Source organism: Ornithorhynchus anatinus, chromosome X5 (genome assembly GCF_004115215.2).
Source record: "Ornithorhynchus anatinus isolate Pmale09 chromosome X5, mOrnAna1.pri.v4, whole genome shotgun sequence".
NCBI classification, from domain to species: domain Eukaryota; kingdom Metazoa; phylum Chordata; class Mammalia; order Monotremata; family Ornithorhynchidae; genus Ornithorhynchus; species Ornithorhynchus anatinus.
The window spans coordinates 51,303,360-51,326,163 of record NC_041753.1 but is presented as its reverse complement, the minus strand read 5'-3'; the positions used below and the strand labels follow the sequence as shown (position 1 = coordinate 51,326,163).

Genomic DNA, 22,804 nt, shown 5'->3' with positions numbered 1-22,804 from the left:
CGTGCTGTAACCTATCATCTCTGAACACAGAGAAGCAGCATGGTGTAGTGGCTAGAGCACAGGCCTGGGAGTCAGAAGGTCATAGGTTCTAATCCCGGCTCCACCACATGTCTGCTGTGTGACCTGGGGGAAGTCACTTCATTTCCTCTATGCCTCAGTTACCTCATCTATGAAATGGGGATTGAGAGCCCCACGTGAGACAGGGACTGTGTCCAATCCGATTTGCTCGTATCCACCCCAGGGTTTAATCCAGTGTTCGGCACAGAGTAAGCACTTGAATACCATCATTATTTTTATTATATTGTAAATATATTTATACTATTAAAAACTGCAAAATGAGTGTTAAACATTTAACCATTGGTTATTAATTACTGTTCAACTCTTTCTGACCTAGGGTCAGGTTCCACTGGAAGACCAAACCCCAGAATGGACTATTGATCAATGGAATTACTGAGCACTAACTGTGTGCAGAGCACTTTACTAGGCACTTGGGAGCTTAGACTGTAACAGAGTTGGTAGATATGTTCCTGGCCCACAAGGAGCTTACAATCTAATTATTGGGTTACAAGGATTTCACTCTAGAGTCTGTTATTTCGTTTGAGACAGTAAGCTCCCTGTGGACAGAGAATATGTCTACCAATTCTGTTTACACTGTACTCCTCAACTGGGAATTTGTAAAAAAGAGAAAGTCCCCGGCTTTAACAGCCAAGAGCATACACTCTAGGAAGTCCCTCACCGTAATCTTGAAGTCTTTTAGCAACATCCACTGCTTCGATGTTTGCAGATTTCTTGAAAGGTCTGGTGTCCAGAATAAATTCATGAGCCACATAGCCTGTGCAGAAACACAAGATTATTTCAGAAAATAAATCCAAGACAGCCAACGGGCGGCTATGTGTCAGGAATTTCTAACCAATTACAAACCATCCTACTACTGTCCCTAGGAGAGCTGGCCCACAGTAGCTTCTTGTTACTGCCCTGCAACTACCCTGTGCATTGGATTGATAATGATATTTCTGGAATTTGCTAAATGCTTACTATGTGCCAAACACCAGAGTGGACACAGGAATCAGGTTGGACACAGTCCTTGTCCCACCTAGGGCTCACAGTTTAAGGGGAAAGGAGAACAGGTAATTTATCCCCATTTTACAGGTGAGGAAACTGAGGCAGAGGGAAGTTAAATGACTTGCCCAAGGACCCAGAGTAGTCAAATGGCAGAGTCAGCATTAGAACCCAGGTCTCCTGACGCGCTGTTCTGTGCTCTATCTACTAGATCAAACTGATTCTTTGGCCCTTAAGGCAGTGACTTTTGATGAGGGAAGAAATGATGCACACCAGAGAACACTCTAATTAATAACATTAATAAACAACTACGACGTTTTTATGAGCCCTAATTGCAGTTACAAGTTTTGCTCTGTCAGCTACTCAGCTGAAGGCAGCCGCATAAACAAGACAAATCAAATTACAATTCAAAAATATTTCAGGAAATCTATTTATAAGTGCAAAGTCAGATTCAGAAAATCCCTGTAAGAACTCAACATAAAAACTCAACCCTGGGTTCTATCCCTGTTATCGCCAACAACTGGGGAAGTTTTCTTCTTCTGGACATGGTGGGCCCAGAGGCTATCATAGGGGCAATTATGAAATTCAAAAATAACATCGTGGAGTTTAATATTCATTCATTCATTCATTCATTCATTCATTCATATTTATTGAGTGCTTACTGTGTGCAGAGTATCTTTACTTTCCTCACTATCTGAAGTTGCAGATGGAGCAGTCTTTTTTGGGGGGGTAGGAGAGAAATTAGGTTATTTTAAAAATATTGTTTTACTTTATGTAATCAATCTCTCTTTCAACCTCTGAAGAGGGTATTGCTACTATTCCTCACCCCAATCCCTGCTATAAGAGCACTGAATATGTGATGACAGATTTGCCTTCTCTGTGTTTATTTAGCAAAACAATTCTCTCTGTATCCAAATAGTATACCTTTTATTAAAAAGTCAAAAGGGAGCAGTTCATAGACACCTTACCAGGTGTTAACTAAAAACATCAGCACATGTTATTTATCACTAAATGACCCACGCCCATCACATAATTCTTATTTATAACAAGCAAATGTGATTAAAATGAAGCTAAGCAGCTAGTAAAAAAGCTTTTTCTTTTGTGTAAAAAAAAAAATCCCACTAGGAATTTGGGGATTACTTTTTTCAATAAAGTATTTGCCCAAAACAATAATATTTACTGAAAACATTTGCACCTTCAGGAATTGCAATGCTAGCTATTTTTCTTACACTTCGAAATTCTGAGGTTTAAACTGTTACAGGAACAGAAGGAACATGGTTGATTTGGGGGTTGGACAAAGAATTCAGTAATTATTGATCCCTTCCCGCATGGCAATTAGAGGTGCTATTAATCATTCCAGATAAAAAAAAAATTATCATTTAAAACAGAGTAACTGCATTTGATCTAAGATTTAAATACTGAGCTGTGGATATAGTTTAAACTAACCCAACTACAGAAGGACGGCCCAAAAGTACAAAGCACTTCTCTCCTGGTTCTTATTTTTCTTCTAAAATAACTTTCAGTATTTCTGCCCAGATGTAGGAAAGAAAAAAAAATATGAAGTTTTACAGGACAACCTTGGAGCCAGTTCATAAGTCAGTTGAAATTCCAAATGGAACCTATCGGACAGTTCATTTGGAGACTGGACTGTAGACTGAAACTCCTTGTGAGCAGGAAACATGTCTATCACCTCTGTTGTACTTTCTCTCCCAAGTGCTTACTTAGTACAGTGCTCTCCACAGTGCTCAGTAAATACCACTGATTGATTGAGATGGTTCACAATCTACTCTGGTCTCTGTGTTTCTTACAATCTGGAGAGGATTCCTTTAATCGCAGTGGTAAACCAGACTCAGGACTTCTGATTGATAGCAATTTTCTGCTTCCTGGTTATTGAATCAGCTCTTTCATTCACTCCACACATCCAATCCGTCACCAAGGCCTGCCGGTCTCACCTTTATATCATCGCCAAGATCCACTCTTTCCTCTCCACCCAAACGGCTATCTTACTGTTACGGGCTCTCATAATATCCTAGCTGGATTATTGTGTCAGCCTTCTATCTGATCTCCCTTCCTCCTGTCTCTCCCCGCTCCAGTCTATTCTTCATTCCACTGCCCGGCTCATCTTCCTGCAGAAACGCTCTGGGCATGTCCAGTGGTTGCCTATCAATCTCTGTACGAAACAAAAACTTCTCACTCTAGGCTACAAGGCTCTCCATCACCTTGCCCCTCCTACCTCTCCTCCCTTCTCTCTTTCTACTGTCCACCCCGCATGCTCCGTTCCTCTGCCATCCACCTCCTCACCGTCCCCCGTTCTAGCCTATCCCGCCGTCGACCCCTGGGCTATGTCCTCCCGCTCTCCTGGAATGCCCTCCCTCCTCACCTCCGCCAAACTAATTCTCTTCCCCTCTTCAAAGCCCTACTGAGAACTCACCTCCTCCAAGAGGCCTTCCCAGACTGAGCTTCCCCTTTTCCCTCTGCTGTCTCTCTACCCTTCCCTTCACCTCCCCTCAGCTAAGCCCCCTTTTCCCCCCCTTTCCCTCTGCTCCTCTCCCCTCTCCCTTCCCCTCCCCTCAGCACTGTGCGCATCCGCTCATTTGTATATATTTTTATTACCCTATTTATTTTTTAATGAGATGTACTTCACCTTCATTCTATTTATTGCTATTGCTTTAATGATATGTACATCCCCTTGATTCTATTTATTGCTATTGTTTTTGTCTGTCTCCCCCGATTAGACTGTAAGCCTGTCAATGGGCAGGGACTGTCTCTATCTATTGCCGATTTATACATTCCAAGCGCTTAGTACAGTGCTCTGCACATAGTAAGCGCTCAATAAATACTATTGAATGAATTGAATGAATCATCACTAGGCTACCAATCCATTTTCTCTATTTGTATGGTAGCATCAATTTGTTAAGTATAAGACCCTCACATTAACTGGCTCCAGAGCTGCTAAAAGGCAGAAGAGAGAAATGTCCTTCCCACTCTCAATGATGCATTTTCATTATGGCTATTGCACAGGGGATAGGGAGGCTATGGCAAATTCAATGACTTTCGTGGTTTAGGCCAATATTTCTTAAATTTCATTAATGGGGACTGGGACCCACTGGGGATAAATGGGGAAGTTTCGAGGGAGGCATGGAGATTGAAGATGCTGACCACTAAGTGGGCAATCAGTGATGGAGGCCACATAGCTGGCTAGGAAATCTCTCTCAGTAGTATAATCACCACTGCCTTCCTCTTTCCCAGATCACTATTACTTCTTAGGTCATCTCTTCCCAACTATCAGCTCAGTACTTTTGCACCACCTCCACACTTACGTGTTCACAGCCACCCCTTGCACTTCGGTATTTCCTGATTTACATACTCTACTAACTAAGCTTTTACTCATCCACATATCCAACTTTCCATTGTCGTCTTCCTTTCTGTAAAGTTTTGTTTTGCTTTCCCCCATTAGATTGTCACCTCCTTGAAAGTAGGCACTGCATCCTCTAACTTTCTGACACTCTCCTAAGGGCTTCATGCAGTGCTCTGCACTGTAGGGTTAGCTCTCAAACTATTGATTGGCCGACAACTCTAAATTTGATACTTGCCTCTTGCACCCCTGAAAAGGACTTTGTAGTGCTTCTCTAATCGCTTGGCCATGTAGTTGGCATTTAAGATGGCAATCTCTGTGGCATGCTTCAGGCCCTTTCCTCCCATCATCTGCAGTAGGAATAAAAAATAATCTGTAGAACACTGAACAGATCACTTTGGCTCCAAGTATTCATTCACAAAACATATTCACAGATCTATGATCTCAATGCTTGAGAGGGCTCGGTCTCCTTTTTATTACACATTTGGATAGGAAAAGCCCAATAATACTAGGCCAGACTTCCATCTCTCCCAAGTCTCAGTTTCTCTGTTGATTCTCTCCTATCGTTTCAATTCTTCATACTAGGAATGAAGAGCATTTTTCAAGCAAATTTCAAAGCTGATTTTCAGAAAGAAATCAGTGGGCTCCTAAATCAGGGAAGCTTTATTGTTAGAAGCCAAAGGGGGAATTGGCCCCCCACTGAGCTGGGTTTCTCTCACCACTTATAAATGACTTTTCCCAGTGTGCCAATGAGACCCTTCAGCCAGGCAAGTCTTCATCTCCCCCCACCGGATGAACAGTTTCTTCCAGTGGATAGTTCACTAACCAGGTCCCCACTGAACATAGGCCATGACAGACTCCGTTTGTGGAAAAGAAAAAAAAAAAAGGAAGGTAGCCTGTTCTCAGGCAAAGCCTAATCACCCAAGGATTTTCAGCTCTATCAACCCCATGTCACAAAGGTAGCTCATCAGGTTAATGAAGTTTGGAAAAAAAAATATGCAATAGCCCTGCCACGCTGCATTACACTGTCCTGAATAGCTGCAGCAGAATTTCTCTCCTCCCACCCTCCCCCCCAAAACCAAGGCAAGCAGCACTATCTAAATGAGATTTATTTCTGGAAATATGCCCCAGGAATTCCACCATGTATAATGATTAGAATGTGCTTCTTTCTATGAGCGGGGGGAAAAAAAAGACGCAATGTACAACCCTGAAGAAAACAGATCTCTACTATTAGTTGAGGGACCATTAAGTGCCTTAGCCCAGAAGAATGCATCTGGCTCTGAAATTCCTATTTCTCCCTCTCTGCAAAGCTAAGGATAATTTGAGCAGAGAAATCAACTGTAAATCTGCCTGCCAGGAGTTGCCGTAAAGCCAATTTATTTATCCTCAAAAAAGAAAGTACTGCTCGCCCTGCCCTGCAAATTATAGCAAAATCATTCCTGAAATATACCTCACCTTAATATAGGCCCAGGAAATTGGCAGAATTGCACTTGAGCCCCAAGGGGCAGCACTGATAGTCCCCAAAGAACGTGCATCTTTATCTGGCTGCATTGAAATAACTGGGTGATTAGGCAGAAAAGGAGCAAGGTGTTGCTTCCTACAACACAGAACAGAAATCAGTTAGCTGGTGTAGAGAAAGACATTGCAGTTTCACTGTGAGGTCTACAGAGATCAAAAGGTCCAATTCAAGTCTTCATCATCAGGAACTTGGAGGGTGAACAAGACAGGTACAAAACAAAATAATAACTAGTCTACCCTCCCAAGTGCTTAGTTCAGTGGAAGCACTCAATAAATACTGCTGATTGATTGAAAAAGTAATTATGGCACCTATTAAGTGCTTGCTGTGGGCTAAGCATTGAGGTAGATACAAGGTTATGAGATCAGACATGGTCCCTGCCTCACACGGGGCCCACAGTCGATCTTATCCCCATTTCACGGATGAGGAAACTGAGTCCTAGAGAGGTTAAGTGATTTGCCCAAGGTCACATGGGGGGCAGTGGTGGAGTTGGGATTAGAAGATTAGAACCCGGGTCTCCAGACTTCCAGTCAGTCCGGTGCTCCTTCTACTAGCCCATGCTGCTTCTCCAGGAAAGATGAGAGTTCTCTTACCATGAATACTTGTCTTATAACGTAATTCAAACAGAAACTTACTATAACAGATAAGGTTGGGAATGAACTTGGATGGAAAAAAAAGGAGTCTTTAACAATATGGAAATGGAGATTGACAGACTTCATGGGGATTTTTTTTTAAAACCCCCAAGGGCAAGTGTAGACTCTTGAGCTGCTAACCTCATGAAGAGGTTACCCGAAGAATCTTCTGACTGTTCAACTAGTTTCTGTATACCTACCTATCAACCTACCTCTTTTGCATTCCTCGGCCTTCTTTTCATTTAGGTCCTTCCTTTCTCTCTACTTTAAAGTAGGCAATCTGGAGAGGAAGACTAGGCCTACTTGTGTTTCACACACTTTGTCGCAATGCTGGCTTTTTCACTTTAAGATAAAGGATCATAATTTAAGCAAAGGAGGAAGAAGTGTGTGAAAATCACCTTACATTTGTCCAGCAACGTAGGCTTACCCCTTGCAGCATTTTCTCCACTGAGTGAGCTGGAGCTTATTTTAAAATGCCTCAGGAGATGGTTACTCATACCACTTTTCTTACTAGGTAATTTCAATTTCACAGTCTGAGAGAATTTACAATTAAAAAGTATTTTGTTTTAATATTAGGAATGCTTTTTCTTGTTTCAGTTTCACCCCATTACTTATAGAAGCAGCATAGCTAGAGATGCAGTGTGGCTTAGTGGAAAGAACACTAGTGTTGGGAGTCAGAGGTTGTGGGTTCTAATCCTGGCTCCGCCGCTTGTCAGCTGTGTGACTTTGGGCAAGTCACTTAACTTCTTTATGCCTCAGATACCTCATCTGTAAAATGGGGATTAAGAAGGTGAGCCTCATGTTGGATGGCCTGATTACCTTGTACCTACCCCAGCACTTAGAACAATGCTTGGCACATAGTAAGCGCTTAACAAATACCATTATTATTATTAGTAGAAATCTCCCTGTCACCAACAAACATCCCATCTCCCCTGCACTGGGCTAAATGTTTCCTCTCTTCACAGGCTAATACCCTTCCATTAAATGAGTAACAGGATGTGTCCTCCCCTTGAGTGAAGAGTCTTTGAGGTAAGATAACATATACTGTATCCTCTTTGTGGAGGGGTTGCTAGAGACATACTAAGGTATGAGTAACCTTAGTTTTCTCCCCCAATCACTGTCTTCTGCTCTAGTTTCCCTCACCTTGATTCCTTTCTCCAACTAAGAGCCTTGCAAGGGCCAAACCAGGAATAATGGGACCCAGGCGTAGCCTTAGGGTAGGCTGACCTTTGCACTGGTATGGCTTAATGGAAAGAGCATGGTCCTGAGGGTCAGAGGACCTGGGTTCTAATCCCAGCTCTGTCAATTGCTTGCTAGGTTACGTTGGGGAAGTCATTTCACTTCTCTGCGCCTCAGTTTCCTCAACTGTAAAATGGGGATTCAAAACCTGTTCTCCCTCCTACTTAAGACTGTGAACCCCATGTGGGACTGGGACTGTGTCTGACCTAATTAACTTGTATCTACGCCAGTGCTTAGAACAGTGTCTGACACATAATAAGCCCTAAATAAGCACCATAAAACAAACAAAAACCAAAACACTGGCCTTAGGAGAGACTGACTCCCGCACATCCGTTTCAGGCCTTCTTCAGCCTCAGGGCCAGGGGTGTGTTCTTTGCCCCCCCCCCCCCCCGGGCATTCAATGGGTCTACAAGTCCCAGCAGTCCACAAGGACAACAGCATGTCTGCAGTGCCCCGCCACAAATGAGATACAGCCATCCAGCACCCTGGACCGAATACTGGTCTGCTCTCCTATTCTTAGTCCCTTTCCCGTCAGCATTAGCTGCTGCTTCTTGAGCAGATATCAGAATGGACTACATGACAGGCTGCCTTGAGAAATAAACAAGCCTCATCTCCCAGGAAACCAAGGGCAGGAATGGGACCCATAGCTCCACTCCACGGTTTCCTGAGGCCGGAGAAATTGTCTCAAGAGCAACTAGTGTGAGTCAGTGCGGGGACGGGGGGACATCTCTTTAAGGTACAAGCCAGTCAGGTCAGGAACAATGTGCCTATCTGTGTTTTTCCATTCTGCAATAAAATCATGCCCAAGCGGTCCCCAAAACTAACACTCCAATGGGTCCCATTCCAGGTCCTCCTCCTCCATGGGGAATGCAGAATGTTTTGTGAAGATTTAAGTGGGAGACATCTGATCCAAAATCTCCAGGACGACACAGTCCCACCTGTCAGATAGGAAAAACAAAAGAGAACCAAAATGAAAGGATGGTCAAAAACTGCCAAACAGGGGCATTCATATCCAGAAGACAGCGGGCAGTCCCTAACCCATTCAGGGGATGGATCAGGAAGGCACGATCCCATGGGAATTCTTTTTCTGGTTTTCCTCTGAAAATTATTTAGTGCTGGCCTGTTTTTTCTGTTAAAATTTGGTTTTCCAATAGATGTGACAATATTATTTTGTTTCAATATTATATATTGAATATTAATTATCATAATTAAATATTAGTATTTGTTAAGTACTTACTACGTATCGAGCACTGGGAAGATAGAAGATAATCAGATCAGACACAGTCCTTGTCCCACATGGGGCTCACAGTTTAAGTAGGCACTGAATCCCCATTTTACAGATGAGGAAACTGAGGCTCGGAGAAGTTAAGTGACTTGCTCAATGTCACAGAGCAAGCAAGTGGCAGAGCTGGGATCAGGACCCAGGTCCTCTGACTCCCAGGGCCAGGCTCTTTCCACTAGGCCCCGTTGCTTCTCAAGATGACCTCTAAAACTATAGCAAATGTCTGTTTAATGAACACTGGTTCTCTGAAGTGCAGAATTGAAAATAGTGCAGGATGGCTGAGTGAATTTCTTAGGATTTTCTTTAATTGCTAAGGACCTTACTAAATCTAACATCAGTAGCTCACTGGGGCGGAATAAAGAGTTCAGTCTATGGGACTATAAAGCAATCTCATATGTAAAATGGACCTTTTAAAAAATATTTCAAAGGGAGGAAGAAAAAAGGAAAATCTTAAATGGCAAAGCCAATGCATTTGGCAGAATTTTAAGGAGATTACAACACACCAGAGCTTCCGGAGCTATTTCATCACCAAAGTTCAAATAAGGATCAACCAATTAATCATCACTATCCCCCCCAGGGCATATATATTAATCTTCATTTTACCAATGCAAAAGACGATGCAAAGAGCTAAGTGACTTGGCCAAGGTCACGGAGACAGAGCATTTCCATTTGAGAAGAGAACACAGGTCAGCCTTTTTCTCAAACAGTGGAGCTCAAACAGCCCTTCTCACTCTCTCGGTCAAACATCTGAGGAAATTTATTTTAGTCTTCTCAAATCTATCTAATTAAAATATGGAAAGTGCTCTGAAATCCCGTGTAGGGAGTTAGAATTGTAAGAATATAGGCAGATGGTGTTTCTCATCTTCACTCACTCTCTGGAGGAAAACAACAGCATAGTCATCCTGCCTTCAAAAGAGATTCAATCTACAGGAGGAGGAGGAGGAGACAGACAGACACAAAGTGTACACATACAATAAGAAATGCTCTACTTAAATGTATCTGTGGGGAACAGAACAGCCAGTTTTCCCTTGTCTTGAAGTGGCAGGTTTCCAGTATTCTTACCTGAGCATTCATGTTGGCTCCGTCTAGGTACACCTGGCCCCCGTGCTGGTGGATGAGGTCACACACATCACTGATGTTCTCTTCAAACACCCCATTGGTGGATGGGTAGGTGATCATGATGGCGGCCAGGTTCTCTTTATGCTTATCTACCTACAGGACAAAGAAAAGGCGGGGTGAAAAGGCAGTTTTGCTCAACTCAGTATTCCTGCCCCTTCAACTAATATTTGCACTTTTTTAAAAAAAGGGTTGAATATGAATATACATATACAATATATACATATATGTACACACACATACACACAACACACCTGCTTCCCTCTCTTACCCTGAAACCTGTCAGGGAGGTAGAGCCAGAGAAGTTGGAATTAACCCAGATGCTGCATTGAAAAAGGAAATAGAAACCTTCTACTGCACAGCCAAGTCTTATCAAACACCCAGAGGTGATTCTCTGGGTAATTCAGGAAAAAAAAAAATCACCCAGAGCAAGGGCTTTGTCTACATTATCCACATATTGGTGTCAAACTCCTGCTTCCTTTCTGCTGTGGCAATCAGGCCACACTGCCTTGCCTCAAAATCTCTCCTTCTCCAGCTGCCATTTATAAGTAGATTCCACACATAGAGGTATTTCAATTCTGAAAACTCTGAATGGCCTCTGCCTTGATTAAGCATATGGCATGAAGCAACGAGTATCTACTAAATGACACAAACCTGGAGGGAAGGTCTGGTTAACTCATTTTCCTCACATTTTCAAAATTCACTAGCAGCTAGTCTACTGGTGATGAAGCAGATACGGTTGCTTAGCAACAGCATACCAGGAAGGTAAGGGCCTACACTTCAGCAGGTGAACAGATGTTCAAAACCCATAAATGGACTTTAGTCCCCCACAAATATTGACACTAGGCTTCCACCAGCAAAGTGGGTACAGACAGACATGAAGAGGAGTTGCGGGGATGGAGGGGAAAAGGTTTAACCTACTTAGGCACACGTTCACTTCTACAGATAGGCTCCTTAAATATAATACATAATTTAAGATTTAATGGTGCTTCTGTTAGCTAGAGGGGGAAGAGGGAAAAGTAGATTAAGGCTGAAAAGCAACTGGCATTTTTTTATTTTGGACTGTTGGAGACGATTAGCTTTCGTCACTTGTTCCCGCACGATTGCAAAAAAAAAAAAAAGCAATTCTAGACTGTGAGCCCGTTCTTGGGCAGGTATTGTCTCTATCTGTTGCCGAATTGTACATTCCAAGCGCTTAGTACAGTGCTCTGCACACAGTAAGTGCTCAATAAATACGATTGAATGAATGAATGAATAATATGCCTCCCAAAGGAACGAGAAGACAGATTCAGGTGCCGCATGACCTAATGGAAAGATCACGGGCCTGGGAGTAAGGGGAGCTGGGTTCTAATTCCGCAATAATAATAATAATAATGATGGTATTTGTTAAGTGTTTACTATGTGCCAAGCACTGTTCTAAGCGCTGGGGTAGATACAGGCTAATCAGGTTGTCCCATGTGAGGCTCATAGTCTTAATTTCCATTTTACAGGTGAGGGAACTGAGACCCAGAGAAGTTAAGTTACTTGCCCAAGGTTACACAACAAACAAGTGGAGGAGCCGGAATTAGAACCCATGACCTCTGACTCCCAAGCCCGTGCTCTTTCCACTAAGCCACACTGCTTCTCCATCTCCGCCACCTGCCTGCTGGGTGACTTTAGGCAAGTCTTTCAACTTCCCCGTGCCTTAGTTTTCTCATCTGTAAAATGAGGATTCAATACATGTTCTCCCTCCTACTTAAACTGTGAGCCCCATGTGGGACAGAGACTGGGCCCAACCTGATTATCTTGTGTTTACCCCAGTACTTAGCACAGTGTTTAGCACAAAGTAAGAGCTTAACATGTTCCACAATTATTGTTATTATACATACCCAGCTCACGTAGTCCTCAGATTTCTACATCCTCCTCTACCTTCTGATTATATATTACCCAGAGAATCTGCACTTACCATGGCTTTGAGGTGGGAAACATCAATGTTCCCATTTTTATCCACCTCTACTGGCTGGATCTTCATTCCTGCCATCTGGGCACTTGCAGGGTTGGTACCGTGAGCGGATTTGGGAATAAGGCAGACCTTAGGAAATTTTAAAAAAGAGGGAGGGAAGGGTAACAATAGCATGCAAGAGAGAGACGATATAGTCAATCCACAATGCAAGCCTTGTACAAGAGATCTAAGAAAGATGCTAGGTAACATATTTTTCTCCCTCCAAATCTGCCTAGGGGAAGCACAGTTTACATTTCCAAATATGTTTTCATCCACTACATGTGTAATGCCTAAGATTTGTAGAATGTTTTGGAAACAAAATCTCCACTTTCAGAAAGCCTATTTTTGGAGAGGTTCTTTTGGAGTTTTTCTACAATCTTACCACCCATCATAAGTCCCCCCAAATCAGATAAATACTCCTATACTATTGCTGGAAGCCTAAAACATAAAATGGGTGAATTGAAATGCTCAGTGGTTAGAGAGAACCTTGACCGAATTGGCATTTCTATAACTTGGTGGAGATAAGAAAACCAAAAGCAGCAGAGCCACCATACTGTAAAAAGGGCAGAGCTAAGCAGACAAGTAGGGGCGGGGCACAATGGAAACACTGAAAACATGAAAATCTTATTAAGCAGAAAGAAAGAAAAAACAATATCATGCTATCGACTCCACATTTAAGCATCAAAAATATTGAAGTACGTTTCCTCCCACGAACCACGTGAGCAGGGCCAGGAAAACAAGCAGGAAGTTGCAAAAGAAAGAGATTGAAATCTGCCCATACCACTAGTCTTCTTGTTCTGATTATTCCGCCAATGCATTATTTGTATTGATGTCCGTCTCCCCCGTCTCTAGACTGTGAGCTCGGTGTGGGCAGGGACTGACACTCTTTCCTGTTGTGTTGTACTTTTCCAAGCGCTTAGTACAGTGCTCCGCACACAGTAAGCGCTTACTAAATACGATTGAATGAATGAGAAAAGGGAAAAGGCTTTGGAGGGCTAAGGGACATATAAATTCATCATCCCAAGGCTTATCAAACAGTAGGGGCTTAATAAGTGCCACATTAATACTACTAATGAAAATAATTGTGGTATTTGTTAAGTGCTTACTGTGTGCACCAGGCACTGAACTACGCACTGGGGTGGATACCAGCAAATCGGGTTGAGCCCTGTCCTGCATGGTGCACACAGTGTCAATCCCCATTTTACAGATGAGGTAACTGAGGCACAAGGTCACACAGCCTACAAGTGGTGGAGCCAGGATTAGAACCCACAACCTCTAACTCCCAGGCCCATGCTCTATCCAATAACAGAGATCAGGAAGCTGGGGATCAAGTCAGTCTCCTAGCACTGAAGCTATGCTCAACTCAACACAGCTTTGCTGGGTGGGGGACAAGTGAGGAGAATGGACAGCAGCCAGAAATGTAAAGAGCTGCCATATGGTGAGCTGAAACTACGCAACCAAAAACAAGGAGGACAGCAGAAACCTTCTGAAGTTTCAACAGAGTCTCAGAAGGGTGGATTTCAGCTGAAAGCCAGTAGGTACTTGCAGGGTTCAAACCAGCATGGTGCACTCAAAAGCAAGTAAAGAGGGGCTCTCTGAGCAGAAGCTTTGAAAGGATAAGACAGTGCAGTGAAACCAAAAGAGTGCCAGGCCTTGCAAGCAACCAACATAAAAGAATGACGGTCTTGGTGTGATTGGCACAAGGAGGCCAACAGAGAGAGAACAAAGTTGGAACCACTATCTAACCTTGCTTTTACCGACACTCTACTGGTTCTCCTCTTACCACTCTGTCAGCTCCTTTTCAGTCCCTTATGCTGGCTCCTCTTCTGCCTCTAAGCCCCTAACTGAGGCTTCACTGCTCTGCTCTGGGTCCCCCTTCTCTTTTGGCTTTTCACATTCATTCCCACGACTCCGGGTACCAACTCTACGCAGATGACTTCCAAGGTTATCTCAGTCTAACATCTCACCTCCTCTGCATCTTGCATTTCCTCCTGCCTCCAGGACACCTCCATGAGGATGCTCCACTGGCATTTTGGGATAATTATATCTAAAACTGAACTCCTCATCTTCCCTCCCTCTAACTTTTCCCCAACAGTTGATAACATCACTATCTCCTCTGTCTCTGAAGTCTACAACTTTGGTATTATCCTTGACATTAGCTCTCTGGCAATGCTCACATTCAGTCAGTCACTAAACCCTGCTGGCTTTTCCTCCAAATTTCTCTGATGAGCACATTGCCTTCCCACTCCAACCAAGTGGCCACTACCCCGTTCCAGGTATTAGTTATATCCCAACTATACTACTGCTTCAGCCTCCTCATTGCTCTCCCTCTCTCATCCAAAATTCATTCCGCTGCCCAGATTATTTTTCTAAAATATCATTCTGCACACATCTCAGTTCCCAAAAAACCTCCACTGGTGACCGATTCCTCACCCAGTAAATCCAATGAAGGGTTTTCAAACGAATATCTATAGTAAGATTTCAATTACAAAAGATAATCTTTTCTGTCATTTGGTCTCTGAGCTACGAGGAGCCTATTGCTCTTCGTGTAGTTATTTTTTGCAGATATCATCTTTTAACGTTGTTTGTGTTTTACTGCTTCATCTTTTCTTACATATATGAAACCCGTCCTCTCTTCCCCCTTGGGGGCTAAGTAGTGTGTCTAATTCTCACCTACATTTTTTTCTTTTAGTGCCTAGTACACAGAAGACACTTAAGTACGAATACTACTATCAAGCAGAAACTCCTGTCCATTGACTTTAAGGCCCTCTGTCGGTCCTCTCCCTCTATCGGCTCTCTTCTCCCACTACTCCTCACCTTGCACTTTGTTCTTCTCAAGCTAACCTACTCCCTGGGCCTCATTCTCACCTCTAATCCCTTCCTTGCTCATGCCCTTTCTCCTGCCTGCAACTCCCTCATGCTTCAAATCTGCCAGACCACAGCTCCCTCCACCTTCAAAGTTGTTCCCAAATCCTATTTCCTCTGAGAGTTTTCCACGATTAGTTTTTCTCCACCTCAGGTCATATATTTCCAACCACTACCTCAGCACTTTTGCACTATCTCTGCATTCATGTCCTCACAACGCTCCAAAGCACTTCTGTATTTATAGACTTACACTAACTCATTCACATATCCATCTTTTCATTCTCTTCTTCTTACTATCTGTAATTTATTTTGTGCATCTCTCCCACTTGGTTGCAACCTCTGAGGGCAGATATTGTCTTCCAACTTTATTGGGCTCTTCCAAGGACCTAATCCAATGCTCTGCACATAGTAGGTGCTCAATCAATACTACTTGATCGATTGAAAGCATAGTTGGGTAAATAAAATTGGAAGGTTCCTATCCTGTAAGCTCCCCTTACCTCTTCTTTACTTGATCCCAAAGAGGGACCTAAACGCTTGCCTCACCCCTGGTATGAGACTGGGAATCCTTCTGTTTCTCTCTCTCTCTCTCTCTCTCTCTTTTAAAAAACATATTTATTAAACACTTACTATGTGTCAAACACTGTTCTAAGCGCTGGGCTAGATACAAGTTAATTAAGTTGGACACAGTCCCTGTTCCACATGGGACTCTCAGTCAAAGTAGGAGGAAGCAGGAAAAGTGAGGAAAGTGAGGCCCAGAGAGGTTAAGTGACAAGGTTGCACAGCAGAAAAGTGACAGAGCCAGGATTGGAACCCAGATCCTCTGATTCCAAGGCCTGGGTTTTTCCCATTAGGTTACGCTGCTCCTATGTTTAATATACTTCTTCCAGGATGTTGAACATAGACTGTCCTGGAAAGCCTATAATAATCAAAACTGTATGGGACCAACCAATATAAAGTGTTCAAGACAGACCTCTATGTGGTGGGATAGGAGAGAAAGAAAGAAGTAGGGAAAAAAATATTGGAGTCGTTTCAGTTCTTCCGTAGTGCAGGGGTGGTGTTACTTTAGAACCCCCGGCCAGGGGAAACTTGCCCAGCATTTGGCTATGTCTAACACTGCACAGGACTCTTTCTTCCTACCCCACCCAGCCTTCCATCCACACAGATGCACAGTTAGAAGAACGTTCCCAACATCTGCCATTGCATTTTATCCAAAACAAGTCCTGAAAATACACGCTCTGGCGAAACCGAGTGAACAGTCAAAGTGAAAAGCAAAAAAAAGTCATCCCCTCTAGACCACATCTAGAAGCCAATGCCACAGTGGGAGAAAAGCGAATTCCACAGAATACTTTAGTACCCATAGGTCTGGAAAATGGTTACTGAGGAAGCAGCTCTTTGGCAAGGCTGGGAGTCCAGCCCTAATTTTAGCACCCATCATGGATGAAAGGCAGATGCACGTTCAGTGATCGGGGCATAATGAATAAAAGTTAAAATGAAGGAGGAGGTGAGAGCCCATTTTTTTTTTTGTTTGCATTGCACAATCCCCAAATATGAGTTTTTTCTATGAGGAATGCATCCTGTTCGCAGCCAGAGTGGGAAAACCTAAACCCAAAGAATGAATGGTAACAAAAACCACACCGGCTATCAATTCAACGTGCCTATATTATATTAATGCGGAACATCTCAGATTTTTTTTTCAAATAGGCAACTCTAAACTCTTTCATTTTGCATAACAGCTCTCCTGCAATAGACTTTCATTATTTCTCAAAGCACCTCAGAGACAATCAATGGTTACCCAGTCCTTTCTGCCTCAAGCAGAAACTCCTGTCTATTGGCTTTAAGGCACTCCCCCTTAGATATCCATTATTTTCCTGCAACACCCTTATTTTGACTCTTCTTAACTCCGAAACTCACCTTCTCCCTGTGTTTCATTCTCATCTCTTCTTCCTCCAATGCCCTGTTCATGCCCTTCCTCCTGCCTAGAACTCCCTCCTACTTCAAATCTGCCAGAGGGCAGCTCTCCTCATCTTTGAAGCCTTTCTGTCATCTCACTTTCCCCAGGAGGTTTTCTCCTCCCCAGGCCAAAGCCCCACACCAACCACCTCAGTACAACTGCCCGCCAAACCACCCGTGGCACTTTTGCGCTCACCAACTTACCCACTTTGCTGCATAAGCATTTGCTTTCACACACATCCCCCTTTCCCATCTCTTCTTCCTCCTATCTGAAAATGATTTTATCAATCTCCCCCGTTAGATTGTAAGGGCAGAGAAACAGCTTTTGACCATAACTGTACTCTCCCAAGTGCACAGTGCCCCGCACCCAGGAGATAGTCAATAAATATGACTGATACTCACAGTTCGGTGATCCTCTCCTTTTCCTTTTAAGTAAGCCTTGATAGCAGCCAAACCAGCATATTCACCCTGTGCTCCACTACAAAAAAAACACAAGGGTGGGGGGAGAAAGAACAACTCTGCCGTAGTGAGCACAGATCATTCACCATTAAGGATGTCAGGGACAGGCCTTAATGCTGACTTCTTAATGGGCCCTTTCCATTCAGATGTTACATGGTACCCACATGTAGGACACACCCCCAACTCTAAGGAGGGATACTGAGGGCCATGCCTGTGGGGAGGATGGTTGAACTGTAATTCTGTCGAAAGCACAGTGACTATGTCCTCACTCACCTCAGTAACGGAGTGTGAAGATTGTACTACCCACCTTTCATGACCCCCCTGCCCCTCGGAAGGGTTGCTACTGTTTGTGACCTCAGGGGTCACAAACTGAGAAGTCGTGTTCAACAACGCATTTTCTTTTCTTTCAAATTAAAGTTTTAATTGTTGTAAGACATGGTTTTTTACAAACAAAAATAAACTGAAATTTTTTTAAATAAATGTGTGGACCCCGGACTAAGACTTAGGAAACTGGTTTAGCATCCTCTTGGACTGGTCCTAGAGTTTGCTTGAAACTAATACTGGCAGGTTTCTCCACAAACAGCTGCAGTGACTGCAATTTTCTAAATCAACTCAGGTCAGAGGTGAAGACACCCCACTGCATACCTCTTTAATTAAACTGGATGCTATAACCCCGGTGGGAAACACTTTCAGACCTTTCTTCAAGTAAGTGAACGGTTTAGCCTTAACATTCTTCTTTCACTCCATCTCATCTTCTACATTTTAGGGGATTTCAAAGCAAATAGGTTTCTTTCTTCCTGTGGTTCACAAGGGATCTCTTTTACTGTGGTTTTTGTTGGGAAGCTAGAAAAATCCTCCAGACAGAAACGAAAGCATACATAGAACCACTCCCGATCAACAAAAAAAGGGGATTGGGGACCTCGCCATTTATGTGTGTATCTGTTTATATACCGTTTATTTATTCATTTTATTATATACCCTCTAAACTGTACGGTCCCTGTGAGCAGGGACATGTCTATCAGCTCTGTTTTGGTATATTCTCCCAAGCATTCAGTACAGTGCTCTGCACATAGTAAGTGCTCAATAAATACCATTCATTGATTGATTGTGATTACTGTCTCTCCCCTTCCCCCCTTAATAAACTATACCATCTCAAGGGTAGGGAATCACATCTTTTACTTCTTTTGTATGTTCCTCAATTCCCAGTACAGTGCTCCACACACACAGTAGGAGTGTGAAGCAGCATGGCCTGGGAGTCAGAGGACCTGGCTACTAATCCCAGCTCTGCCACGAACCTGCCTGTGTGACCTTGGGCAAGTCACTGCACTTCTCTATGCCTCTGCCAAATTGGGATTCAATACCTATTCTCTCTCTTACTTAGACTGTGAGCCCTATGTGGGCCCTGATGATCTTGTAACTACCCAGCACTTAGTATAGTGCTTTTTATTTTTTTTAAAAGATATTTGTAAAGCGCTTACTCTGTGTCAGGCACTGTACCAAGATACAAGCTAATCAGGTTGGACACAGTCCTTGTCCCACATCGGGCTCGCATTCAGACCCCATTCTGCAGATGAGGAAACAGGCCCAGAGAAGTGAAGAGACTTGCTCAAGGTCACAGCAGACAAGTGGCAAAGCCAAGATTAGAACCAGTCCTTCTGACTCTCAGGAATCGGATGTTCTTGGCACATAGTAAGCACTTAACAAATCCCACAATTATTATTAATATTATTATTAGTAGTAGTAGGTGTTGAACATATTTTGTTGACATGGAGGCTGTACCGGCTGGGCCCCTAAGAATGCAGGCAATTTTTTGGGGTCAAGCCCAGAAGTAGAGCAGCAAGCAACTCTGTCATCGGTCAGAGTATGTCAAAGTACGTTCAGCACCAATAAATACCCGCTTTATAGTGTTATCGACAGATTTAGGTATGGACTTTAGCTAGGTTGGTTAATATTGCTCTCCCTAAAAGTTATCATAATGTTGAGTTGCAGTGAGGAATCATGCTAAACTTAGGTCTGACCAATCAGTACGACGGTTGCTTTACAAAGAGAGCTCATAGATGAATGACTTTTCACGCTACCTAAAAACCATGGACTAACTATCCTGCTTCCAAGGCTCTCCGTTACTGCCTTATTCCTCAAAGGTTCCTACTGAAAGAATTTCCTGAAAACCAGAATCACCCACAAAGAAATTCTGGAATTCTAAAAGCTTACATCTTTCAAAAGGGTTCTTAAAACTGCTATCTGGAAAATCCCTTCAGAGGGAAGAGAAATTAGAAATAGAAGGGACTATAATTAGGCAATAAAATCTAACCCATCATCTAGCTAGAGCATGATGTTTCCTTCCAAGTTCACTTTCCAAGTGTCATTGAGGAGTCTAATTTTAGATGTCACCTATATGTAGCTGACTCTCCAATCTACATCTCTAGCCTTACTCTCTCTTCCCCTTTACATTCCTATATTTCTTTGCAGTCTCCAGAGCATCTCCACTTGGCTGTACTGTTGTCATCTAAAACTATGTCTAAAATGAAACTCATCCCATCACTAGACATGGCAATACTTTCCTCCCAATCCTCTCTAACTGCTCTTATTCTCCTCCCACACCCAACCTGTTCCTAAATCCTACAGATTCTTCCTTAGTAATATTCCTGTCTAATCCTTTTCATTCTCACAGCCAACACCACTGTCCAAGCCCTAAATGGATGTAATTTCAATCATGAATCCCAAGCACCTAGGACCAGTCAATCATATTTATTGATCGCTCAAAGTGGGCAGAGCACTGTACTCTCCAGAGCACTTGGGAGACGACACTATAACAATATAACCACATTTTACCCACCCCGTCCTCCAGAGCACTCAAGGCTTGAAAGCTGAACCTACTAGTACCACATCACTCTTTGCCCTGTTTGAACTTCCTTCAGCAACTGGCCGCTTTCTGAGCGCCAATCTTATTGGGTTCCTTAGCTTCGGTCCCTCCCCCCAATGTTTCCCCCAAGGTGATTCCCAGAAAAGGTTGGTGTCCCAATCTCATCACAATGCCCCCCTCCAGACTGTAAGCCCGTTGTGGGCAGGGATTGTCTCTCTTTATTGTTGCATCGTACTTTCTAAGCGTTTATAGCACAGTAACTCTGCCCACAGTAAGCGCTCAATAAGTATGACTGAATGAATGAATGTGGTCTTATGACATCTCTGCATGAATCTCTAAAAATAATGATCTTCAAATTGAAAACACACAGTTACTGCTCTAGAGAAGAGTGACACTCAACAAAAGTGTTTTAACTTCACCTTCAGCACTCAATCAACTGCAAGAACTGTATATTGCTCTGCTTCTTCTGCCATAGACATTATCTATTGCCGCATGATGAAAAAGCACAGGAGTGCTAAGGAGAGCATGTTGCCCCAGACTAGCTGAGCAGAAAAGGAACTGGGAATGCTAACTAAACATTCTTTGGAACAACCACATGTTGTAGATTTCTCTTTAATGCTTATAGGGATGGATGAAGCCCTTTTTTTGCAGCATTCCTTGTAACAGATTATCAAGGTGAGCAGTGGTCTCTCTGTTTAAAGGGGGCAGCTCCGAGTCCCGGTGGTCATTTAGCACTGGGCAGAATCACTTTCAAACCCCGGAAATTTTGTGTTCTAACATGGTTTTGTGGACTACAATGCCATTCCAGGCCAAAGGTTTCTGTAAACCACCCAGAAGATGCCTATTACCCACTGCATCAGCAGAGGAGGGGCCTCTTAGACTAAAAGAGTTGTGAATCACCCTAACAGTAGTAGGGATGTAAGCAAAGAAATAGAGATGGGAAAAGTTGAGCAGCTATGGATGAGGCAAGGAAACAGAGGGAAACCAGAATCTTAGATTTTTCATTCCTTGCATCCCATTGAATGCTAAATAAATCTTGTTTATTATCTTAGCAACTTAGTCCATTTTCTGTGTGGTTAGGTCACTTTATAATAATAATAATAATAATAATGATGGCACTTAAGTTCTTACTATGTGCCAAGCATTGTTCTAAGCGCTGGGGTGGGATACAAGGTAATCAGGTTGTCCCATGTGGGGCTCACAGTCTTAATCCCCATTTTCCAGATGAGGTAACTGAGGCACAGAGAAGTCACGTGACTTGCCCAAAGTCACACAGCTGACAAGTGGTGGAGCCGGGATTAGAACCCATGACCTCTAACTCCCAAGCTCGTGCTTTCTCCACTGGGACATGCTGCTTCTCATATCTTGGTATGCTTGGTACTAAAACTGGGTATAAAGAACCAGACTGGTCTATCATTCAAGCAGGACAAGGGTTTTGTTATTTGAATCCAGCTGTGGAGAAGCTGTAATGGCAGAATTTATCCCTTAGCTGATCCAAAGAGGATTTGTGGAGGCCAAGAGAGTTAGTATAGGAATAAGTTTGTAAAGCCCACTGCCATCCCTTTTAGTTATGATCATATGTTGAAACATCTACAGTGTGCAGGGCTTTGTTGAGGAAATGTGCATGGATACTAATTCAGACAAGCTCCCTGACCCAGAGGGGACTCTCGATCTGGAAGTGGGGGAAAAGAAGGGGAGGGGAGAGAGGCAAAAGAGGACAGAGGACAGACGCTCAGGGAAACAACAGAGTAAGAGCAACTCAAGCAACAACATTTTGACCACAGCAAACAACCACAAAAACAGCAGTCTGCTTCTGAGAGGAGGAAAATAAAAAAATCTCCAAGTTCTTCAAAGTTCCCAGCAGAGCTTTCCTCGGTCCAAACCACCTCAACCTCCCCAAATTCCTGAAGTTTGGCCAAGTAGATTTGTTCATGATGACAAGCCGGTAGGGGCCTCTCCGGCACCTTGATTCATTCATTCAATAGTATTTATTGAGCGCTTACTATGTGCAGAGCACTGTACTAAGCGCTTGGGATGAACAAGTCGGCAACAGATAGAGACAGTCCCTGCCGTTTGACGGGCTTACAGTCTAATCGGGGGAGACGGACAGACAAGAACAATGGCACTAAACAGCGTCAAGGGGAAGAACATCTCGTAAAAACAATGGCAACTAAATAGAATCAAGGCGATGTACAATTCATTAACAAAATAAATAGGGTAACGAAAATATATACAGTTGAGCGGACGAGTACAGTGCTGTGGGGATGGGAAGGGAGAGGTGGAGGAGCAGAGGGAAAAGGGGAAAATGAGGCTTTAGCTGCAGAGAGGTAAAGGGGGGATGGCAGAGGGAGTAGAGGGGGAAGAGGAGCTCAGTCTGGGAACGCCTCTTGGAGGAGGTGAGTTTTAAGTAGGGTTTTGAAGAGGGAAAGAGAATCAGTTTGGCGGAGGTGAGGAGGGAGGGCGTTCCAGGACCGCGGGAGGACGTGA

At 43.4% G+C, this 22,804-nt stretch overlaps 1 protein-coding gene across 1 annotated transcript in view; it reads right to left on the bottom strand.

Moving 5' to 3' along the window:
- The window catches only part of GLDC (glycine decarboxylase), an 85,310-nt gene that overhangs the window by 6,641 nt on the left and 55,865 nt on the right, over positions 1-22,804 (bottom strand). The window contains exons 16-22 of the mRNA XM_029054659.2: positions 17,398-17,473; positions 12,145-12,270; positions 10,146-10,295; positions 8,627-8,739; positions 5,870-6,011; positions 4,653-4,764; positions 737-832 (exon numbers count right to left, since the gene is read on the bottom strand). Coding sequence (XP_028910492.1) covers positions 737-832; positions 4,653-4,764; positions 5,870-6,011; positions 8,627-8,739; positions 10,146-10,295; positions 12,145-12,270; positions 17,398-17,473 — 815 coding nt within the window. The remainder of the gene's footprint in view (positions 1-736; positions 833-4,652; positions 4,765-5,869; positions 6,012-8,626; positions 8,740-10,145; positions 10,296-12,144; positions 12,271-17,397; positions 17,474-22,804) is intronic.